At 50.9% G+C, this 23,453-nt stretch overlaps 1 protein-coding gene across 1 annotated transcript in view; it reads right to left on the bottom strand.

The window, feature by feature from the left end:
* Nucleotides 1-10,895, bottom strand: part of LOC134933592 (patatin-like phospholipase domain-containing protein 2) — a 37,086-nt gene extending 26,191 nt beyond the window's left edge. The window contains exon 1 of the mRNA XM_063928919.1: nucleotides 10,574-10,895. Within this exon, the coding sequence (XP_063784989.1) occupies nucleotides 10,574-10,760 (187 nt within the window). The 5' untranslated portion in view covers nucleotides 10,761-10,895. The remainder of the gene's footprint in view (nucleotides 1-10,573) is intronic.
* Nucleotides 10,896-23,453: the final 12,558 nt, after the last annotated feature.

Consider the following 23,453-nt stretch of genomic DNA (forward strand, 5'->3'; position numbering starts at 1 on the left):
GGCGGGAAAGGGTATACCGCCAATAATTTTCTATCGGGGGAAACCCACGCATCATCACACACTTCATTTAATTTATCTGATTCAGGAAAAACTACAGGTAGTTTTTTCACCTCACACATAATACCCTTTTTTGTGGTACTTGGAGTATCAGAAATATGTAACACCTCCTTCATTGCCCTTAACTTGTGGCCCTAAAAGAAAATACGTTTGTTTCTTCACCGTCGACACTGAAATCAGTGTCCGTGTCTGGGTCTGTGTCGACCGACTGAGGTAAATGGGCATTTTACAGCCCCTGACGGTGTTTGAGACGCCTGGACAGATACTAATTTGTTCGCCGGCCCTCTCATGTCGTCAACCGGCTTGCAGCGTGTTGACATTGTCACGTAATTTCCATAAATAAGCCATCCATTCCGGTGTCGACTCCCTAGAGAGTGACATCACCATTACAGGCAATTTGCTCCGCCTCCTCACCAATATTTTCCTCATACATGTCGACACACACGTACCGACATACAGCACACACATAGGGAATGCTCTGATAGAGGACAGGACCCACTAGCCCTTTGGGGAGACAGAGGGAGAGTTTGCCAGCACACACCAAAACGCTATAATTATCCAGGGACAACCTTTATATAAGTGTTCCTCCCTTATAGCATTTTAATATATATACATATCGCCAAATCAGTGCCCCCCCTCTCTGTTTTAACCCTGTTTCTGTAGTGCAGTGCAGGGGAGAGCATGGGAGCCTTCCCACCAGCCTTTCTGTGAGGGAAAATGGCGCTGTGTGCTGAGGAGAATAGGCCCCGCCCCCTTTTCGGCGGGCTTCTTCTCCGGAGTTTTAGATATCTGGCAGGGGTTAAATACATCCATATAGCCTCAAGGGCTATATGTGATGTATTTTTCGCCATACAGGTATTATACATTGCTGCCCAGGGCGCCCCCCCCCCCCCAGCGCCCTGCACCCTCCGTGACCGCTGTGTGAAGTGTGCTGACAACAATGGCGCACAGCTGCAGTGCTGTGCGCTACCTGATGAAGACTGAGAGTCTTCTGCCGCCTGGTTCCGGACCTCTTCATCTTCAGCGTCTGCAAGGGGGGTCGGCGGCGCGGCTCCGGGACGAACCCCAGGGCGAGCCCTGTGTTCCGACTCCCTCTGGAGCTATGTCCAGTAGCCTAAGAATCCAATCCATCCTGCACGCAGGTGAGTTGAAAATCTCTCCCCTAAGTCCCTCGATGCAGTGAGCCTGTTGCCAGCAGGACTCACTGAAAATAAAGAACCTAAAAACTTTTTCTCAGTAACTCTTTAAGAGAGCCACCTAGATTGCACCCTTCTCGGCCGGGCACAAAAACCTAACTGAGGCTTGGAGGAGGGTCATAGGGGGAGGAGCCAGTACACACCATGTGATCCTAAAAGCTTGCTTTTGTGCCCTGTCTCCTGCGGAGCCGCTATTCCCCATGGTCCTGACGGAGTCCCCAGCATCCACTAGGACGTTAGAGAAATAAGAATTTACTCACCGGTAATTCTATTTCTCGTAGTCCGTAGTGGATGCTGGGTACTCCGTAAGGACCATGGGGAATAGACGGGCTCCGCAGGAGACTGGGCACTCTTTAAAGAAAGATTAGGTACTACATCTGGTGTGCACTGGCTCCTCCCTCTATGCTCCTCCTCCAGACCTCAGTTAGGGAAACTGTGCCCGGAAGAGCTGACATTACCAGGAAAGGATTTGGGATCCAGGGTAAGACTCATACCAGCCACACCAATCACACCGTACAACTTGTGATAACTATACCCAGTTAACAGTATGAACAATGGCCCTCATTCCGAGTTGTTCGCTCGTTCTTTTTCATCGCATCGCAGTGAAAATCCACTTAGTACGCATGCGCAAAGTTCGCACTGCGACTGCGCCAAGTAACTTTACTATGAAGAAAGTATTTTTACTCACGGCTTTTTCTTCGCTCCGGCGATCGTAATGTGATTGACAGGAAATGGGTGTTACTGGGCGGAAACACGGCGTTTCAGGGGCGTGTGGCTGAAAACGCTACCGTTTCCGGAAAAAACGCAGGAGTGGCCGGAGAAACGGTGGGAGTGCCTGGGCGAACGCTGGGTGTGTTTGTGACGTCAACCAGGAACGACAAGCACTGAACTGATCGCACAGGCAGAGTAAGTCTGGAGCTACTCTGAAACTGCTAAGTAGTTAGTAATCGCAATATTGCGAATACATCGGTCGCAATTTTAAGAAGCCAAGATTCACTCCCAGTAGGCGGCGGCTTAGCGTGTGTAACTCTGCTAAATTCGCCTTGCGACCGATCAACTCGGAATGAGGGCCATTAGCTGAGCCTCATTCAACAGATGGCTCAGAACAATAACCCTATAGTTAAGCAATAACTATATACAAGTATTGCAGAAGTCCGCACTTGGGACGGGCTCCCAGCATCCACTACGGACTACGAGAAATAGAATTACCGGTGAGTAAATTCTTATTTTCTCTGACGTCCTAGTGGATGCTGGGTACTCCGTAAGGACCATGGGGATTATACCAAAGCTCCCAAACGGGCGGGAGAGTGCTGATGACTCTGCAGCACCGAATGAGCAAACTCAAGGTCCTCCTCAGCCAGGGTATCAAACTTGTAGAATTTTGCAAACGTGTTTGATCCCGACCAGGTAGCAGCTCGGCAAAGTTGTAAAGCCGAGACCCCTCGGGCAGCCGCCCAAGAAGAGCCCACCTTCCTCGTGGAATGGGCTTTTACTGATTTAGGGTGCGGCAGTCCAGCCGCAGAATGCGCAAGTTGAATCGTGCTACAGATCCAGTGAGAAATAGTCTGCTTAGTAGCAGGAGCACCCAGCTTGTTGGGTGCATGCAGGATAAACAGCGAGTCAGTTTTTCTGACTCTAGCCGTCCTGGAAACATATATTTTCAGGGCCCGAACTACGTCCAGCAACTTGGAATCCTCCAAGTTCCGAGTAGCCGCAGGCACCACAATAGGTTGGTTCAAATGAAAAGCTGATACCACCTTAGGGAGAAACTGGGGACGAGTCCTCAATTCTGCCCTATCCATATGGAAGATCAGATAAGGGCATTTACATGACAAAGCCGCCAGTTCTGACACACGCCTAGCCGAAGCCAAGGCCAAAAGCATGACCACTTTCCACGTGAGATACTTCAACTCCACAGTCGGAAGTGGCTCAAACCAATGTGATTTTAGGAAATCCAACACTACGTTGAGATCCCAAGGTGCCACTGGAGGCACAAAAGGGGGCTGAATATGCAGCACTCCCTTAACAAACGTCTGGACTTCAGGCAGTGAAGCCAGTTCTTTTTGAAAGAAAATAGACAGGGCCGAAATCTGGACTTTTATGGATCCCAATTTTAGGCCCATAGTTACTCCTGACTGTAGGAAGTGCAGAAATCGACCCAGCTGAAATTCCTCTGTTGGGGCCTTCATAGCCTCACCCAAGCAACATATTTTCGCCATATGCGGTGATAATGTTTTGCTGTCACATCCTTCCTAGCTTTTATCAGCGTAGGAATGACTTCTACCGGAATGCCCTTTTCCATCAGGATCCAGCGTTCAACCGCCATGCCGTCAAACGCAGCCGCGGTAAGTCTTGGAACAGACAGGGCCCCTGCAGTAGCAGGTCCTGTCGGAGCAGCAGAGGCCAAGGGTCCTCGAGATCATTTCTTGTAGTTCCGGGTACCAAGTTCTTCTTGGCCAATCCGGAATGATGAGTATAGTTCTTACTCCTCTCTTTCTTATTATCCTCAGTACCTTTGGTATGAGAGGAAGAGGAGGGAACACATAAACCGACTGGTACACCCACGGTGTCACTAGAGCGTCCACAGCTATCGCCTGAGGGTCACTTGACCTGGCGCAATATCTTTTTAGCTTTTTGTTGAGGCGGGACGCCATCATGTCCACCTGTGGCCTTTCCCAACGATTTACAATCAGCTGGAAGACTTCTGGATGAAGTCCCCACTCTCCCGGGTGGAGGTCGTGCCTGCTGAGGAAGTCTGCTTCCCAGTTGTCCACTCCCGGAATGAACACTGCTGACAGTGCTATCACGTGATTTTCCGCCCATCGGAGAATCTTTGTGGCTTCTGCCATTGCCATCCTGCTTCTTGTGCCGCCCTGTCTGTTTACATGGGCGACCGCCGTGATGTTGTCTGACTGAATCAGCACCGGCTGGTTTTGAAGCAGGGGTTTTGCTTGACTTATGGCATTGTAAATGGCCCTTAGTTCCAGAATATTTATGTGTAGGGAAGTCTCCTGACTCGACCATTGTCCTTGGAAGTTTCTTCCCTGAGTGACTGCCCCCCAACCTCGGAGACTTGCATCCGTGGTCACCAGGACCCAGTCCTGAATGCCGAATCTGCGGCCCTCGAGGAGATGAGCACTCTGCAGCCACCACAGCAGAGACACCCTGGCCCTCGGGGACAGGGTGATCAACCGATGCATCTGAAGATGCGATCCGGACCACTTGTCTAACAGATCCCACTGAAAGATCCTTGCATGGAACCTGCCGAAGGGAATCGCTTCGTAAGAAGCCACCATCTTTCCCAGGACTCGCGTGCAGTGATGCACCGACACCTGTTTTGGTTTCAGGAGGTCTCTGACCAGAGATGACAACTCCTTGGCCTTCTCCTCCGGGAGAAACACATTCTTCTGTTCTGTGTCCAGAATCATACCCAAGAACAGCAGACGCGTCGTAGGAACCAGCTGCGACTTTGGGATATTCAGAATCCAGCCGTGCTGTTGTAGCACTTCCTGAGATAGTGCTACTCCGACCAACAACTGCTCCCTGGACCTCGCCTTTATAAGGAGATCGTCCAAGTACGGGATAATTATAACTCCCTTCTTCCGAAGGAGTATCATCATTTCGGCCATTACCTTGGTAAATACCCTCGGTGCCGTGGACAGACCAAACGGCAACGTCTGGAATTGGTAATGGCAGTCCTGTACCACAAATCGGAGGTACTCCTGGTGAGGTGGGTAAATGGGGACATGTAGGTAAGCATCCTTGATGTCCAGTGATACCATAAAATCCCCCTCTTCCAGGCTTGCAATAACCGCCCTGAGCGATTCCATTTTGAACTTGAACTTCCTTATATAATTGTTCAAGGATTTCAAATTTAGAATGGGTCTCACCGAACCGTCTGGTTTCGGTACCACAAACATTGTGGAATAGTAACCCCGTCCCTGTTGAAGGAGGGGAACTTTGATTATCACCTGCTGGAGGTACAGCTTGTGAATTGCCGCCAGTACTACCTCCCTTTCCTTGGGAGTGGCTGGCAAGGCTGATTTGAGGTAACAGCGAGGGGGAGACGTCTCGAACTCCAGCTTGTATCCCTGAGATACCACTTGTAGAACCCAGAGATCCACCTGTGAGCGAACCCACTGGTTGCTGAAGTTCCGGAGACGCGCCCCCACCGCACCTGGCTCCACCTGTGGAGCCCCAGCGTCATGCGGTGGACTTAGTGGAAGCAGGGGAGGATCTTTGTTCCTGGGAACTGGCTGACTGGTGCAGCTTTTTCCCTCTACCCCTGCCTCTGGGCAGAAAGGACGCGCCTCTGACCCGCTTGCCTTTCTGGGGCCGAAAGGACTGTACTTGATAATACGGTGCTTTCTTAGGCTGTGAGGGAACCTGGGGTAAAAAAATCGACTTCCCAGCAGTTGCTGTGGACACGAGGTCCGAGAGACCGTCCCCAAATAATTCCTCACCCTTATAAGGCAAAACTTCCATGTGCCTTTTAGAATCAGCATAACCTGTCCACTGCCGAGTCCATAATACTCTCCTGGCAGAAATGGACATTGCATTAATTCTAGATGCCAGCCGGCAAATGTCCCTCTGTGCATCCCTCATATATAAGACTACGTCTTTAATATGCTCTATGGTTAGCAAAATAGTATCCCTGTCAAGGGAATCAATGTTATCTGACAGGGAATTAGACCATGCTGCTGCAGCACTACACATCCATGCTGACGCAATAGCAGGTCTCAGTATAGTACCTGAGTGTGTATACACAGACTTCAGGATAGCCTCCTGCTTTCTATCTGCAGGCTCCTTTAAGGCGGCCGTATCCTGAGACGGCAGTGCCACCTTTTTTGATAAGCGTGTGAGCGCCTTGTCCACCCTAGGGGATGTCTCCCAGCGTAACCTATCCGTTAGCGGGAAAGGGTACGCCATTAGTAACCGCTTAGAAATCACTAATTTCTTATCTGGGGAACACCACGCTTCTTCACACAATTCATTTAACTCATCAGATGGGGGAAAAGTCACTGGTTGCTTTTTCTCCCCAAACATAATACCCTTTTTTGTGGTAACCGGGTTAATGTCAGAAATGTGCAACACATTTTTCATTGCCATAATCATGCATCGGATGGCCCTTGTGGATTGTACATTTGTCTCATCCTCGTCGACACTGGAGTCAGACTCCGTGTCGACATCTGTGTCTGCCATCTGAGGTAGCGGGCGTTTTTGAGCCCCTGATGGCCTCTGAGATGCCTGGGCAGGCGCGGGCTGAGATGCCGGCTGTCCCAAAGCTGCGCCATCGAACCTTTTATGCAAGGAGTTGACACGGTCGGTTAATACCTTCCACATATCCATCCACTCTGGTGTCGGCCCCGCAGGGGGGCGACATCACACTTATCGGCACCTGCTCCGCCTCCACGTAAGCGTCCTCATCAAACATGTCGACACAGCCGTACCGACACACCGCACACACACACACACAGGGAATGCTCTGACTGGGACAGGACCCCACAAAGTCCTTTGGGGAGACAGAGAGAGAGTATGCCAGCACACACCAGAGCGCTATATAACAGAGGGATTTACACTATACACAAAGTGAATTTTCCCCCAATAGCTGCTTATATCACAATTTGCGCCTAAATTTATGTGCCCCCCCTCTCTTTTTTACCCTTTCTGTAGTGTATACTGCAGGGGAGAGCCTGGGGAGCGTCCTTCCAGCGGAGCTGTGAAGAGAAAATGGCGCTGGCTGTGCTGAGGAAGATAGCCCCGCCCCTTCAGCGGCGGGCTTCTCCCGCTTTTTTAATAATAATTATGGCGGGGGATTAGGCACATATACAGTTTAGAACTGTATTATGTGCATTTTGCCACTTTAAGGTATACTAATTGCAGCCCAGGGCGCCCCCCCCCCCCCCCCAGCGCCCTGCACCCACCAGTGACCGGAGCGTGTGGTGTACTGTGGGAGCAATGGCGCACAACTGCAGTGCTGTGCGCTACCTTATTGAAGACCGGAGTCTTCAGCCGCCGATTTTCTCCGGAATCTTCCGTCTTCTGGCTCTGCAAGGGGGACGGCGGCGCGGCTCCGGGAACGGACGATCGAGGTCGGGCCCTGTGTTCGATCCCTCTGGAGCTAATGGTGTCCAGTAGCCTTAGAAGCACAAGCTAGCTGCAAGCAGGTAGGTTCGCTTCTCTCCCCTAAGTCCCACGTAGCAGTGAGTCTGTTGCCAGCAGATCTCACTGAAAATAGAAAACCTAACAAATACTTTCTTTATAGTGAACTCAGGAGAGCCCACTAAGTGCATCCAGCTCTGGCCGGGCACAGATTCTAACTGAGGTCTGGAGGAGGGGCATAGATGGAGGAGCCAGTGCACACCAGATAGTACCTAATCTTCCTTTAAAGAGTGCCCAGTCTCCTGCGGAGCCCGTCTATTCCCCATGGTCCTTACGGAGTACCCAGCATCCACTAGGACGTCAGAGAAAGTCTAGTTAGTGGACTTTGCGCTCAGGTTGCTAGTGTTAGTAAATATTGTGCAGACTGCATGGATCTCTCACATAAACAGCCTGTGAGAACTGAAATGACCTAGCAACCTCTGCTCCATAGGAAGCATGCTATATAGAAGGTCCTGGCTGGGGTGTCAATGACCAGAAGTAACCTCAGTCAGGAGGGGCTGGGTGACTGCACACTGACATGTCAGCCCACCGCTGCTGACCAATCACAGGACACACATTCCTGCTCCGGGCTTCCAGACCAGGGACAATCAGCAGCTTTTACATGGCAGATCCTGGACAATGATTGGTGGGTACAGAGGATACAGCACAAAGAGCACCAGCATAGCAGAAGTGCAAAGCTAGGTAACTTCCCTAGAAATACTATTTACAACACATCAAAGACAAAAATTATATATATATATATATACATACACACACACATATATATATATATATATATATATATAAAATGTATCATTCATAAAGGTGCACTAAACTGATGCGGAACAGTGTTAACAAGTACACACTCACGTCTTGTCATGTCACTCCCTATGCAAGCCTGACTGCACGCGAGCACACGTAATTACTAATTATACAGACATATTGACATTACTGGTTGGCTGAGTCAGTCATTACAGAAGGATAACATGGACTCACTGCGCTCGGAAGTAGCCACTTAATAGGCTAATATTTAATCAGTCACTACTAGGTACATCACTGAGGCATGAGGCATAGGGACCTCATGCCCCAGTACAGTAATGCAGTATTCAGAGCAGGCAGTATTTGCCAGTAAGAGCTAGGACCATTGGGCACTAATAGTAACGTGTGTGACACTGTGCAGCATTCATCTGCCGGAGATAACGGGCACAGCTGGCATATATCCGGTATTATGCTCCTTGTGTGGCACTGCAGACACTCTGTGGGGAGATAGTAGTCACAATGACATGCAGCTACTCCCTGTGTGTAACAATGCTACAGGGTCACCGGTGGGACAGTCTATAGGAACTGGGAAATCAACAAACGGAACAAAGAATCTGCAGGCTGTATGTGGGCTATATAGATCCTGTATTTCTCGGAGTCTCTGCCTGGTGATAACATAGGTATTATACATTAGTCTCTCTCTCTGTGTGTTATACAGAACATAGGGGCAGAGGACAGCGTAGGGCATGATACAAATTACATTATAGAGACCCAACAGCAGAAAACATATGGGTCACTGTATTGGTTTCAGAGGAAACACCCCTCCTCAACCTTTGCCACCCCGCCATTACACAGGAGCTGTGCCACCCCTCCATTACATAGGAGCTGTGCCACCCCACCATTACACAGGACCTGTGCCACCTCTCCATTACACAGGAGCTGTGCCACCCCTCCATTACACAGGAGCTGTGCTACCCCTCCATTACACAGGAGCTGTGCCACCTCATTTCACAGGACCTGTGCCCCTGTGCCACCCCTCCATTACATAGGAGCTGTGCCACCCCACCATTACACAGGACCTGTGCCACCTCTCCATTACACAGGAGCTGTGCCACCCCTCCATTACACAGGAGCTGTGCCACCTCATTACACAGGACCTGTGCCCCTGTGCCACCCCTCCATTACACAGGACCTGTGCCACCCCACCATTACACAGGACCTGTGCCACCCCACCATTACACAGGAGCTGTGCCACCCCTCCATTACACAGGACCTGTGCCACCCCTCCATTACACAGGAGCTGTGCCACCCCGCCATTACACAGGAGCTGCCACCCCGCCATTACACAGGAGCTGTGCCACCCCTCCATTACACAGGACCTGTGCCACCTCATTACACAGGAGCTGTGCCACCCCGCCATTACACAGGAGCTGCCACCCCGCCATTACACAGGAGCTGTGCCACCCCTCCATTACACAGGAGCTGTGCCACCTCATTACACAGGACCTGTGCCCCCCCTCCATTACACAGGACCTGTGCCACCCACCATTGCCCAGGACCTGTGCCCCTGTGTGCCACCCCCCCCATTAGCTGTGCCCCTGTATGCCACTCTCCTTCATCTCCCAGGACCTGTGCCCCGGTGTGCCACCCTCCATTACCCAGGACCTGTGCCCCTGTGTGCCACCCACCATTGCCCAGGACCTGTGCCCCTGTGTGCCACCCACCATTACCCACAACCTGTGCCCCAGTGTGCCAACCTCCAGGACCTGTGCCCCTGTGTGCCACCCTCCATTACCCAGGACCTGTGCCCCGATGTGCCACCCTCCATTACCCAGGACCTGTGCCCCTGTGTGCCACCCACCATTACCCAGGACCTGTGCCCCTGTGTGCCACCCACCATTACCCAGGACCTGTGCCCCTGTGTGCCACCCACCATTGCCCAGGACCTGTGCCCCTGTGTGCCACCCACCATTACCCAGGACCTGTGTTCCTGTGTGCCAACCTCTATTACCCAGGACCTGTGCCCCTGTGTGCCACCCACCATTACCCAAGACCTGTGCCCCTGTGTGCCACCCACCATTACCGAGGACCTGTGCCCCTGTGTGCCACCCACCATTACTCAGGACCTGTGCCCCTGTGTGCCACCCACCATTACCCAGGACCTGTGCCCCTGTGTGCCACCCACCATTACCCAGGACCTGTGCCCCTGTGTGCCACCCACCATTGTCCAGGACCTGTGCCCCTGTGTGCCACCCACCATTACCGAGGACCTGTGCCCCTGTGTGCCATCCACCATTACCCAAGACCTGTGCCCCTGTGTGCCACCCACCATTACCCAGGACCTGTGCCCCTGTGTGCCACCCACCATTACCCAGGACCTGTGCCACCCCTGCATTACCCAGTACAGGTGCATGACTCACCCAGGCAGCTCCCACACACCAGGGCAGCCGCGTTGAGAGCCCCGGCGGACGCCCCGTAGATCCTGCTGGCTTCGGTGATGAGGTAGGGCGCTCTCTCCTGCAGGCAGCTGGACACCCCGACATGATAGACCCCGAGGAAGCCGCAGCCGGCGAAGGACAGGTTCCAGCCCCTCTCCCGGTCAAACATGGCGGCGTTATGAGCTGGGGGTGTGCGGGGCACCGGCTACTGACATTACAGCCGGCCGGGCACTGATAGCACTGACTAGATGGAGGAGAGACACCGGCACCGAGGTCTATCACACTGACCCCGCCCACACCCACGTCACGCCTGCCGGAGCCAATCACAGCGGGGACACTGAGCCCGGCCTCTGCCCTGCGCACTGAGGGAACCCCTGAACTGACGTCATCGGATGCGGCGCAGAGGCTCATGGGGCAGTCAGTGATATCCTTCTGTCACTCAGAGCATCAGTCTCAGTTGTACTGTCAGCTCCTGATTCTCTCACACAATGGAGATGTACTAAGCCCTGGAGAGAGATAAAGTGGAGAGTGATAAAGTACCAGCCAACCAGCTCCTGAATGCCATTTTTCAAATACAGCCCGTGATATGGCAGTTGTCAGCTGATTGGATTGTACTTTATCTCTCTCCAATTTTGCTCTCTCCAAGGCTTAGTACATAGGGGGTCATTCAGACTGGATCGCTGCAGCGTCGCAGTCTAAACCTTTTTGAGGAGTGCGCTCGAGCAGCGGGCACACTGCGTGTGCGCACCTCGTGAAGCTACTCAGCGAGTGCAAAAGCATCACCGTCGTGCAATACTTTCGCCGCCGTGCGGGGGGGGCAGGGCCTGACAGGCGGGGCGGACTAGCCATGTGCTGGGCATCCCCCTACATGTCTGAGTAACTGATCATAGATGTGCTAAATTTATCTGAATGACCCCCTTATTATCCAGCTGCTATATCCTGAGTTATACATAATATACCAGTCACACTTATATTATCAACCGTTGTGGTTGCAGCTTGGAAAATAAGTAGAAAAAGCAGATTACATACACCTATTCCTAAAAGGCGCCAAATAGCCCTGGTCTGCGGCTCACGGGCTCTGCCACTTAGCCGCGCCCAGCGTCCCACCAGAGACTTTTCCATAACATATCCATTTTATTTGTATCACATATACCCCGACATACGACACAGGGATTTCCCGGCTCATTCCCGGGTTTTCACCCCTGAAAAATCCAGGGTTTTGCTTGACACCCCCTTTCACACTAAACCGGAGACCTGGGAAATTCCCGGGTCGCCCCCATTCAGACATAAGCCTGGTCTGTCCTGGTATTCTACAAGCCAGGACAGACCAGGCTACTTTCATGTCACATGTCATATACACACACACAGGTCACACTCATACGTCTTACACACACACGTCACACTCAAACACACACATACATGTCATATAGACATACACGCCAAACTCATACACACACACACATGCCAAACTCATACACACACACGTCACACACCAGCCACCAGACCTAACAACAACAGACCACCTCTCTGTTGTTTGGCTGCGCCGGCTGCGCACGCCCCCTCCATGCACCCCTGCCCCCTCCAGGCAGCCCCACCCCTTGAAGGCAGCCCTAAGCTGGGTTGTCTACCTGGGACGTAAATCCCGGGAAAAACCCTGCCTTTCAGACATACCAAAATCCCGGATTGATGCGCGTTCATGTGCGTAAACCCGGGATTTTGGAGGGTGTCTGAAAGGTGTATAATGGGAGACAATGCACAATGCACGGTTACCATGACTACTCAGAAAAGCATCCCATAAAGCTTCTGTGTGTGGCATGCTGATCTGGGTAAAAAAAGCAAGAGAAGGAGATTCGATACGAGTGGTCCGCGCCACGTCTCACTCCACGTATCTTTGTGATTAATCTGCCACTTTATACCAGTCCCTTTGCAACCAAAATATTATTGCTAAGTCCCTAGGACACCGATGAACCCCCCCACGGCGCGCGCGTTACATAGCGTGTTAAGATAGGGTCAGATGATATCAGAAATGTTGGGGAAAAGTGCTGAGCTTTCCTGGGCGGTGACTTGGTGACAGCTAGTAGTGGGCGCAAAAATGGGGGCATCGTCAGTGTGTTAGTGCAAGTGGCGGCATTCAGAGCCGCACAGCCGCAGGCATAGGAGGCCATAGATCGACGGAGACACTGCCCCTGCCATAGGGCTAGTGCGAGTTCCGATGGTGAAACCGATGGTGGCGTCTAAGGACTCACCAAATGGTATTACAGCGCATACAGACACAGAAAGTGGACGTCTCAGGCCTTGCTGATACGGCAGCACGGGTGTACACTGGGGAGGAGTCTGTAGCCTCATTTGCATATAGTCACATATGGGCGACCGCCGATAGACGCTGCTGCGTCTGCATCAGTCACGAAATCTGGCCTTATAAGCCAATTTGTATGCGACTATAATGCCTGTAATATGCAAAATTCAGGAAAAAGTATTTAAAGTATGGGAATCGCTGCCCGTGGCGAGGCATCTAAGTCGTGCCCAGCGCCTCGTGTGATATGGTACAACAAGTATAATTGTATGAGGACACACACATTTCTCTAACGTCCTAGTGGATGCTGGGGACTCCGTCAGGACCATGGGGAATAGCGGCTCCGCAGGAGACAGGGCACAAAAAGTAAGCTTTTAGGATCACATGGTGTGTACTGGCTCCTCCCCCTATGACCCTCCTCCAAGCCTCAGTTAGGTTTTTGTGCCCGTCCGAGCAGGGTGCAATCTAGGTGGCTCTCTTAAAGAGCTGCTTAGAAAAAGATTTTAGGTTCTTTATTTTCAGTGAGTCCTGCTGGCAACAGGCTCACTGCATCGAGGGACTTAGGGGAGAGAAGTGAACTCACCTGCGTGCAGGATGGATTGGCTTCTTAGGCTACTGGACACCATTAGCTCCAGAGGGAGTCGGAACACAGGTCTCGCCCTGGGGTTCGTCCCGGAGCCGCGCCGCCGACCCCCCTTGCAGATGCTGAAGATTGAAGAGGTCCGGAACCAGGCGGCAGAAGACTTTCAGTCTTCATCAGGTAGCGCACAGCACTGCAGCTGTGCGCCATTGTTGTCAGCACACTTCACACAGCGGTCACGGAGGGTGCAGGGCGCGGGGGGGGGGGCGCCCTGGGCAGCAATGTATAATACCTGTATGGCGAAAAATACATCACATATAGCCCTTGAGGCTATATGGATGTATTTAACCCCTGCCAGATATCACAGACTCCGGAGAAGAAGCCCGCCGAAAAGGGGGCGGGGCCTATTCTCCTCAGCACACAGCGCCATTTTCCCTCACAGAAATGCTGGTGGGAAGGCTCCCATGCTCTCCCCTGCACTGCACTACAGAAACAGGGTTAAAACAGAGAGGGGGGGGCACTGATTTGGCGATATGAATATATATTAAAATGCTATAAGGGAGGAACACTTATATAAAGGTTGTCCCTGTATAATTATAGCGTTTTGGTGTGTGCTGGCAAACTCTCCCTCTGTCTCCCCAAAGGGCTAGTGGGTCCTGTCCTCTATCAGAGCATTCCCTATGTGTGTGCTGTATGTCGGTACGTGTGTGTCGACATGTATGAGGAAAATGTTGGTGAGGAGGCGGAGCAAATTGCCTGTAATGGTGATGTCACTCTCTAGGGAGTCGACACCGGAATGGATGGCTTATTTATGGAATTACGTGATAATGTCAACACGCTGCAAGCCGGTTGACGACATGAGACGGCCGGCGAACAAATTAGTACCTGTCCAGGCGTCTCAAACACCGTCAGGGGCTGTAAAACGCCCATTTACCTCAGTCGGTCGACACAGACCCAGACACGGACACTGATTTCAGTGTCGACGGTGAAGAAACAAACGTATTTTCCTTTAGGGCCACACGTTAAGGGCAATGTAGGAGGTGTTACATATTTCTGATACTACAAGTACCACAAAAAAGGGTATTATGTGGGATGTGAAAAAACTACCTGTAGTTTTTCCTGAATCAGATAAATTAAATGAAGTGTGTGATGATGCGTGGGTTTCCCCCGATAGAAAATTATTGGCGGTATACCCTTTCCCGCCAGAAGTTAGGGCGCGTTGGGAAACACCCCTTAGGGTGGATAAGGCGCTCACATGCTTATCAGAACAAGTGGCGGTACCATCTACAGATAGGGCCGTACTTAAGGAGCCAGCTGATAGGAGGTTGGAAAATATCCTAAAAAGTATACACACACATGCTGGTGTTATACTGCGACCAGCGATCGCCTCAGCCTGGATGTGCAGAGCTGAGGTGGCCTGGTCGGATTCCCTGACTAAAAATATTGATACCCTTGACAGGGACAGTATTTTATTGACTATAGAGCATTTAAAGGATGCATTTCTATATATGCGAGATGCGCAGAGGGATATTTGCACTCTGTCATCAAGAGTAAATGCGATGTCCATATCTGCAAGAAGATGTTTATGGACACGACAGTGGTCAGGTGATGCAGATTCCAAACGGCACAAAGATGTATTGCCGTATAAAGGGGAGGAATTATTTGGGGTCGGTCCATGGGACCTGGTGGCCACGGCAACTGCTGGAAAATCCACCGTTTTTTACCCTAAGTCACATCTCTGCAGAAAAAGACACCGTCTTTTCAGCCTCAGTCCTTTCGTCCCTATAAGAGTCATATCTGCCCAGGGATAGAGGAAAGGGAAGAAGACTGCAGCAGGCAGCCCATTCCCAGGAACAGAAGCCCTCCACCGCTTCTACCAAGTTCTCAGCATGACGCTGGGACCGTACAGGACCCCTGGATCCTACAAGTAGCATCCAAGGGGTACAGATTGGAATGTCGAGACGTTTCCCCCTCGCAGGTTCCTGTAGTCTGCTGTACCAATGTCTCCCTCCGACAGGGAGGCAGTATTGAAAACAATTCACAAGCTGTATTCCCAGCAGGTGATAATAAAATTACCCCTCCTACAACAAGGAAAGGGGTATTATTCCACACTATATGGTGGTACTGAAGCCAGAAGGCTAGGTGAGACCTATTCTAAATCTGAAATATTTGAACACTTACAAAGGTTCAAATCCAGATGCAGTCACTCAGAGCAGTGATAGCGAACCGGGAAGAAGGGGACTATATGGTGTCCCGGGACATCAGGGATGCTTACCTCCATGTCCCAAAATTTGCCTTTCTCACCAAGGGTACCTCAGGTTCGTGGTACAGAACTGTCACTATCAGTTTCAGACGATGCCGTTGGATTGTCCAAGGCACCCCGGGTCCTTACCAAGGTAATGACCGAAATGAGGATTCGTCTTCAAAGAAAATGGACGACCTCCTGATAAGAACAAGGTCCAGTGAACAGTTGGAGGTCGGAGTAGCACTATCTCAAGTAGTTCTACGACAGCACGGGTGGATTCTAAATATTCCAAAACCGCAGTTGTTCCGACGACACGTCTGCTGGTCCTAGGGATGATTCTGGACACAGTCCAGAAAAAGGTGTTTCTCCCAGAGGAGAAAGCCAGGGAGTTATCCGAGCTAATCGGGATCCTCCTAAAACCAGGAAAAGTGTCAGTGCATCATTGCACAAGAGTCCTGGTAAAAATGGTGGCTTATTACGAAGCGATTCCATTCGGCAGATTTCACGCAAGAACTCTTCAGTGGGATCTGCTGGACAAATGGTCCGGATCGCATCTTCAGATGCATCAGCGGATAACCCTATATCCAAGGACAAGGGTGTCTCTCCTGTGGTGATTACAGAGTGCTCATCTTCTAGAGGGCCGCAGATTCGGCATTCAGGATTGGATGCTGGTGACCACGGAGGCCAGCCTGAGAGGCTGGGGAGCAGTCACACAGGGAAAAAATTTCCAGGGAGTGTGATCAAGTCTGGAGAATTCTCTCCACATAAATATACTGGAGCTAAGAGCAAATTTATAATGCTCTAAGCTTAGCAAGACCTCTGCTTCAAGGTCAGCCGGTATTGATCCAGTGGGATAACATCACGGCAGTCGCCCACGTAAACAGAAAGGGCGGCACAAGAAGCAGGAGGGCAGTGGCAAAACTGCAAGGATTTTTCGCTAGGCGGAAAATCACGTGATAGCACTGTCAGCAGTGTTCATTCCGGGAGTGGACGACTGGGAAGCAGACTTCCTCAGCAGGCACGACCTCCACCCGGGAGAGTGGGAACTTCATCGGGAAGTTTTCCGCATGATTGTGAACCGTTGGGAAAGACCAAAGGTGGACATGATGGCGTCCCGCCCGAACAAAAAACGGGACAGGTATTGCGCCAGGTCACGAGACCTTCAGGCGATAGCTGTGGACGTCCTGGTAACACCGTGGGTGTAACAGTCGGTGTATGTGTTCCCTCCTCTGCTTCTCATAACCAAGGTATTGAGAATTATAAGACGTAGAGGAGTAAGAACTATACTCGTGGCTCCGGATTGGCCAAGAGGGACTTGGTACCCGGAACTTCAAGAGATGCTCACAGAGGACTAATGGCCTCGGGAGCTAAGAAGGGACTTGCTTCAGCAAGTACCATGTCTGTTCCAAGACTTACCGCGGCTGCGTTTGACGGCATGGCGGTTGAACGCCGGATCCTAAGGGAAAAGGCATTTCGGAAGAGGTCATACCTACCCTGGTCAAAGCCAGGAAGGAGGTGACCGCACAACGTTATCACCACATGTGGTGAAAATATGTTGCGTGGGTGAGGCCAGGAAGGCCCCACGAAGAAATTTCAACTAGGTCGATTTCTGCACTTCCTGCAAACAGGAGTGTCTATGAGCCTCAAATTGGGGTCCATTAAGGTTCAAGTTTCGGCCCTGTAGATTTTCTTCCAGAAAGAATTGGCTTCGGTTCCTGAAGTCCAGACGTTTGTCAAGGGAGTATTGCATATACAGCCCCTTTTGTGCCTCCAGTGGCACCGTGGGATCTCAACGTAGTGTTGGGATTCCTCAAATCATATTGGTTTGAACCGCTCAAATCTGTGGATTTGAAATATCTCACATGGAAAGTGACCATGCTGTTGGCCCTGGCCTCGGCCAGGCGATTGTCAGAATTGGCGGCTTTGTCTTACAAAAGCCCATATTTAATTTTCCATTCGGACGGGGCAGAACTGCGGACTTGTCCCCAGTTTCTTCCTAAGGTGGTGTCAGCGTTTCACCTGAAACAACCTATTGTGGTGCCTGCGGCTACTAGGGACTTGGAGGACTCCAAGTTGCTAGACGTTGTCAGGGCCCTGAAAATATATATATATATATATATATATATATATATATATAATTCCAGGACGGCTGGAGTCAGAAAGTCTGACTTGCTGTTTATATTGTATGCACCCAAAAAGCTGGGTGCTCCTGCTTCTAAGCAGACTATTGCTCGTTGGATTTGTAGTACAATTCAGCTTGCACATTCTGTGGCAGGCCTGCCACAGCCAAAATCTGTAAATGCCCATTCCACAAGGAAGGTGGGCTCATCTTGGGCGGCTGCCCGAGGGGTCTCGGCTTTACAACTTTGCCGAGCAGCTACGTGGTCAGGGGGGAACACGTTTGTAAAATTCTACAAATTTGATACCCTGGCTGAGGAGGACCTGGAGTTTCTCTCATTCGGTGCTGCAGAGTCATCCGCACTCTCCCGCCCGTTTGGGAGCTTTGGTATAATCCCCATGGTCCTGACGGAGTCCCCAGCATCCACTAGGACGTTAGAGAAAATAAGATTTTACTTACTGATAAATCTATTTCTCGTAGTCCGTAGTGGATGCTGGGCGCCCATCCCAAGTGCGGATTGTCTGCATTACTTGTACATAATTATTGTTACAAAAATCGGGTTGTTATTGTTGTGGGCCATCTTTTCAGAGGCTCCTTCGTTGTTATCATACTGTTAACTGGGTTCAAATCACAGGTTGTACGGTGTGATTGGTGTGGCTGGTATGAGTCTTACCCGGGATTCAAGATCCTTCCTTATTGTGTACGCTCGTCCGGGCACAGTATCCTAACTGAGGCTTGGAGGAGGGTCATAGGGGGAGGAGCCAGTACACACCATGTGATCCTAAAAGCTTACTTTTTGTGCCCTGTCTCCTGCGGAGCCGCTATTCCCCATGGTCCTGACGGAGTCCCCAGCATCCACTACGGACTACGAGAAATAGATTTATCGGTAAGTAAAATCTTATTTTATCTATTACTCATCTCCATCTGCACGCCCATGGCAATCCCACAACTCAGATCTGTTCCGAGCGTCTGCATGTTGAGCGCCCAGTTGCCACACAGAAGCCCCCTTGCCACGCAAAAAGAGATCCATCATCAGATGGATTGCTGTGGGGTGGATGTAGTATTAGTCAGTATGGGGGGAGACGTGGTATCAGCGCTGATACCGTTCTCCCCTATGTATTTATCCGCTGATGTGTGGTACGTGACAGGGGGCGCTATGCTGTCATTATCGCTGCTGATATCTGTAATGTATGCGGTTAGCATACCGCTCGTCGGGATCCCGGCTGTTACAATACCGACGCCGTGATCCCGACGGGGGCACCATACCATCGCCAGTATACCAGCGAGGTAGGTGATTCCCCCTCTGTGGATGTTCACCACATCCATAGGGGGAGAATAGAACCTATGCCAGCATTCTAACGCTCAGGATGCCAATCTCGGGATACTGACATTTCGGCATCCCGGCGGCGGTAAATCATACCGGACCCATCTGTAATATAGCTTGCCGATGTGCAGGGCAGTGTATCGATGGTAAGTCGTACAGAACGTTCTGACAACTGCAGCTATCGATTTTCACAGTTGCAGGTGTCGGTGCCCTTTCACCACAGCAGCAACAGCAACCGAGAAGTTTATATATCTGCTGCTACTGCTTCCTCCTTCGCCTTGGTAAAAAGATGAAGCGGGAAGCATTATACCGGCACGCTCAGTGCCGTATAATACATCTACCCCTCAGTCCGTATTGAAAGCAATGGGAGCGGTAGCACGCTGCAACTGCCTGCAGCAAACTGCATAGAAATCGCTGACGCGTATATACGCATCGCAACAGGCGATTAAGGCCCTCATTCCGAGTTGATCGCTCGCTGCCATTTTTTCGCAGCGCAGCGATCAGGTTACTACTGCGCATGCGTATGCACCGCAATGCGCAGGCGCGTCATACGGGTACAAACAGCATCGTTGCTGTGCAATGCTTCTAGCGATGAATCCATTCGCAGAACCGATCGCAAGGAGATTGACAGGAAGAGGGCGTTTGTGGGTGGCAACTGACCATTTTCTGGGAGTGTTTGGGAAAATGCAGGCGTGTCAAAGCGTTTGCAGGGCGGGTGTCTTATGTCAATTCCGGGACCGGACAGGCTGAAGTGATCGCAGCGGCTGAGTAAGGTCAGAGCTACTCAGAAACTGCACAAACGTTTTCGTCCCGCTCGGCAGCACAAGCGTTCACACACTTGCAAAGCAAAAATTCACTCCCCCGTGGGCGGCGTCTATCTGATCGCTGCTCTGCAAAAAATAGCTAGCGAGCGATCAACTCGGAATGAGGGCCAATATGCAGGCTGAGCAGGGACACATCTGTATGTAAACCTAAAAAATGTGTCCAATTGACCCGTGTGTTGCGCCACTATATTACAAGGGCTGCCCTGCAGTTCCCGTAGCCAGAGGAAGTGTCTCTCCAAAACACAACAGAATATAGTCATACACAGAAGGAAAATTATAGCTACAGGTACCACCAGGCGCCTATACAGATATATTCACAATACAATAATGGATAAGCAAACAATACAACCCTTTAGTTGATGCAGGGATGTTCGATCTTCAAAACTTTGTGCACCTCCTTCTCACCAAATGGGTCGCATGAAGACCAGCACATAAAAGAGAGCACAGGAGGGCCACATGTGTAGTACAATCATTTATTACATACTAATGATGAGCGCCGGAAATTTTTCGGGTTTTGTGTTTTGGTTTTGGGTTCGGTTCCGCGGCCGTGTTTTGGGTTCGACCGCGTTTTGGCAAAACCTAACCGAATTTTTTTTGTCGGATTCGGGTGTGTTTTGGATTCGGGTGTTTTTTTCCAAAAAACCTAAAAAACAGCTTAAATCATAGAATTTGGGGGTCATTTTGATCCCAAAGTATTATTAACCTCAAAAACCATCATTTCCACTCATTTTCAGTCTATTCTGAATACCTCACACCTCACAATATTATTTTTAGTCCTAAAATTTGCACCGAGGTCGCTGGATGACTAAGCTAAGCGACCCTAGTGGCCGACACAAACACCTGGCCCATCTAGGAGTGGCACTGCAGTGTCACGCAGGATGTCCCTTCCAAAAAACCCTCCCAAACAGCACATGACGCAAAGAAAAAAAGAGGCGCAATGAGGTAGCTGTGTGAGTAAGATAAGCGACCCTAGTGGCCGACACAAACACCGGGCCCATCTAGGAGTGGCACTGCAGTGTCACGCAGGATGTCCCTTCCAAAAAACCCTCCCCAAACAGCACATGACGCAAAGAAAAAAAGAGGCGCAATGAGGTAGCTGTGTGAGTAAGATAAGCGACCCTAGTGGCCGACACAAACACCGGGCCCATCTAGGAGTGGCACTGCAGTGTCACGCAGGATGTCCCTTCCAAAAAACCCTCCCCAAACAGCACATGACGCAAAGAAAAAAAGAGGCGCAATGAGGTAGCTGTGTGAGTAAGATAAGCGACCCTAGTGGCCGACACAAACACCGGGCCCATCTAGGAGTGGCACTGCAGTGTCACGCAGGATGTACCTTCCAAAAAACCCTCCCCAAACAGCACATGACGCAAAGAAAAAAAAAGGCGCAATGAGGTAGCTGTGTGAGTAAGATAAGCGACCCTAGTGGCCGACACAAACACCGGGCCCATCTAGGAGTGGCACTGCAGTGTCACGCAGGATGGCCCTTCCAAAAAACCCTCCCCAAACAGCACATGACGCAAAGAAAAAAAGAGGCGCAATGAGGTAGCTGTGTGAGTAAGATAAGCGACCCTAGTGGCCGACACAAACACCGGGCCCATCTAGGAGTGGCACTGCAGTGTCACGCAGGATGGCCCTTCCAAAAAACCCTCCCCAAACAGCACATGACGCAAAGAAAAAAGAGGCGCAATGAGGTAGCTGTGTGAGTAAGATAAGCGACCCTAGTGGCCGACACAAACACCGGGCCCATCTAGGAGTGTCACTGCAGTGTCACGCAGGATGTCCCTTCAAAAAACCCTCCCCAAACAGCACATGACGCAAAGAAAAAAAGAGGCGCAATGAGGTAGCTGTGTGAGTAAGATAAGCGACCCTAGTGGCCGACACAAACACCGGGCCCATCTAGGAGTGGCACTGCAGTGTCACGCAGGATGTCCCTTCCAAAAAACCCTCCCCAAACAGCACATGACGCAAAGAAAAAAAGAGGCGCAATGAGGTAGCTGTGTGAGTAAGATAAGCGACCCTAGTGGCCGACACAAACACCGGGCCCATCTAGGAGTGGCACTGCAGTGTCACGCAGGATGTCCCTTCCAAAAAACCCTCCCCAAACAGCACATGACGCAAAGAAAAAAAGAGGCGCAATGAGGTAGCTGTGTGAGTAAGATAAGCGACCCTAGTGGCCGACACAAACACCGGGCCCATCTAGGAGTGGCACTGCAGTGTCACGCAGGATGTCCCTTCCAAAAAACCCTCCCCAAACAGCACATGACGCAAAGAAAAAAAGAGGCGCAATGAGGTAGCTGTGTGAGTAAGATAAGCGACCCTAGTGGCCGACACAAACACCGGGCCCATCTAGGAGTGGCACTGCAGTGTCACGCAGGACGGCCCTTCCAAAAAACCCTCCCCAAACAGCACATGACGCAAAGAAAAATTAAAGAAAAAAGAGGTGCAAGATGGAATTGTCCTTGGGCCCTCCCACCCACCCTTATGTTGTATAAACAGGACATGCACACTTTAACCAACCCATCATTTCAGTGACAGGGTCTGCCACACGACTGTGACTGATATGACGGGTTGGTTTGGACCCCCACCAAAAAAGAAGCAATTAATCTCTCCTTGCACAAACTGGCTCTACAGAGGCAAGATGTCCACCTCATCATCATCCTCCGATATATCACCGTGTACATCCCCCTCCTCACAGATTATCAATTCGTCCCCACTGGAATCCACCATCTCAGCTCCCTGTGTACTTTGTGGAGGCAATTGCTGCTGGTCAATGTCTCCGCGGAGGAATTGATTATAATTCATTTTAATGAACATCATCTTCTCCACATTTTCTGGATGTAACCTCGTACGCCGATTGCTGACAAGGTGAGCGGCGGCACTAAACACTCTTTCGGAGTACACACTTGTGGGAGGGCAACTTAGGTAGAATAAAGCCAGTTTGTGCAAGGGCCTCCAAATTGCCTCTTTTTCCTGCCAGTATAAGTACGGACTGTGTGACGTGCCTACTTGGATGCGGTCACTCATATAATCCTCCACCATTCTTTCAATGTTGAGAGAATCATATGCAGTGACAGTAGACGACATGTCCGTAATCGTTGTCAGGTCCTTCAGTCCGGACCAGATGTCAGCATCAGCAGTCGCTCCAGACTGCCCTGCATCACCGCCAGCGGGTGGGCTCGGAATTCTGAGCCTTTTCCTCGCACCCCCAGTTGCGGGAGAATGTGAAGGAGGAGATGTTGACAGGTCGCGTTCCGCTTGACTTGACAATTTTCTCACCAGCAGGTCTTTCAACCCCAGCAGACTTGTGTCTGCCGGAAAGAGAGATCCAAGGTAGGCTTTAAATCTAGGATCGAGCACGGTGGCCAAAATGTAGTGCTCTGATTTCAACAGATTGACCACCCGTGAATCCTTGTTAAGCGAATTAAGGGCTCCATCCACAAGTCCCACATGCCTAGCGGAATCGCTCCGTGTTAGCTC

Source organism: Pseudophryne corroboree, chromosome 6, assembly GCF_028390025.1.
Source record: "Pseudophryne corroboree isolate aPseCor3 chromosome 6, aPseCor3.hap2, whole genome shotgun sequence".
Lineage (NCBI taxonomy): Eukaryota > Metazoa > Chordata > Amphibia > Anura > Myobatrachidae > Pseudophryne > Pseudophryne corroboree.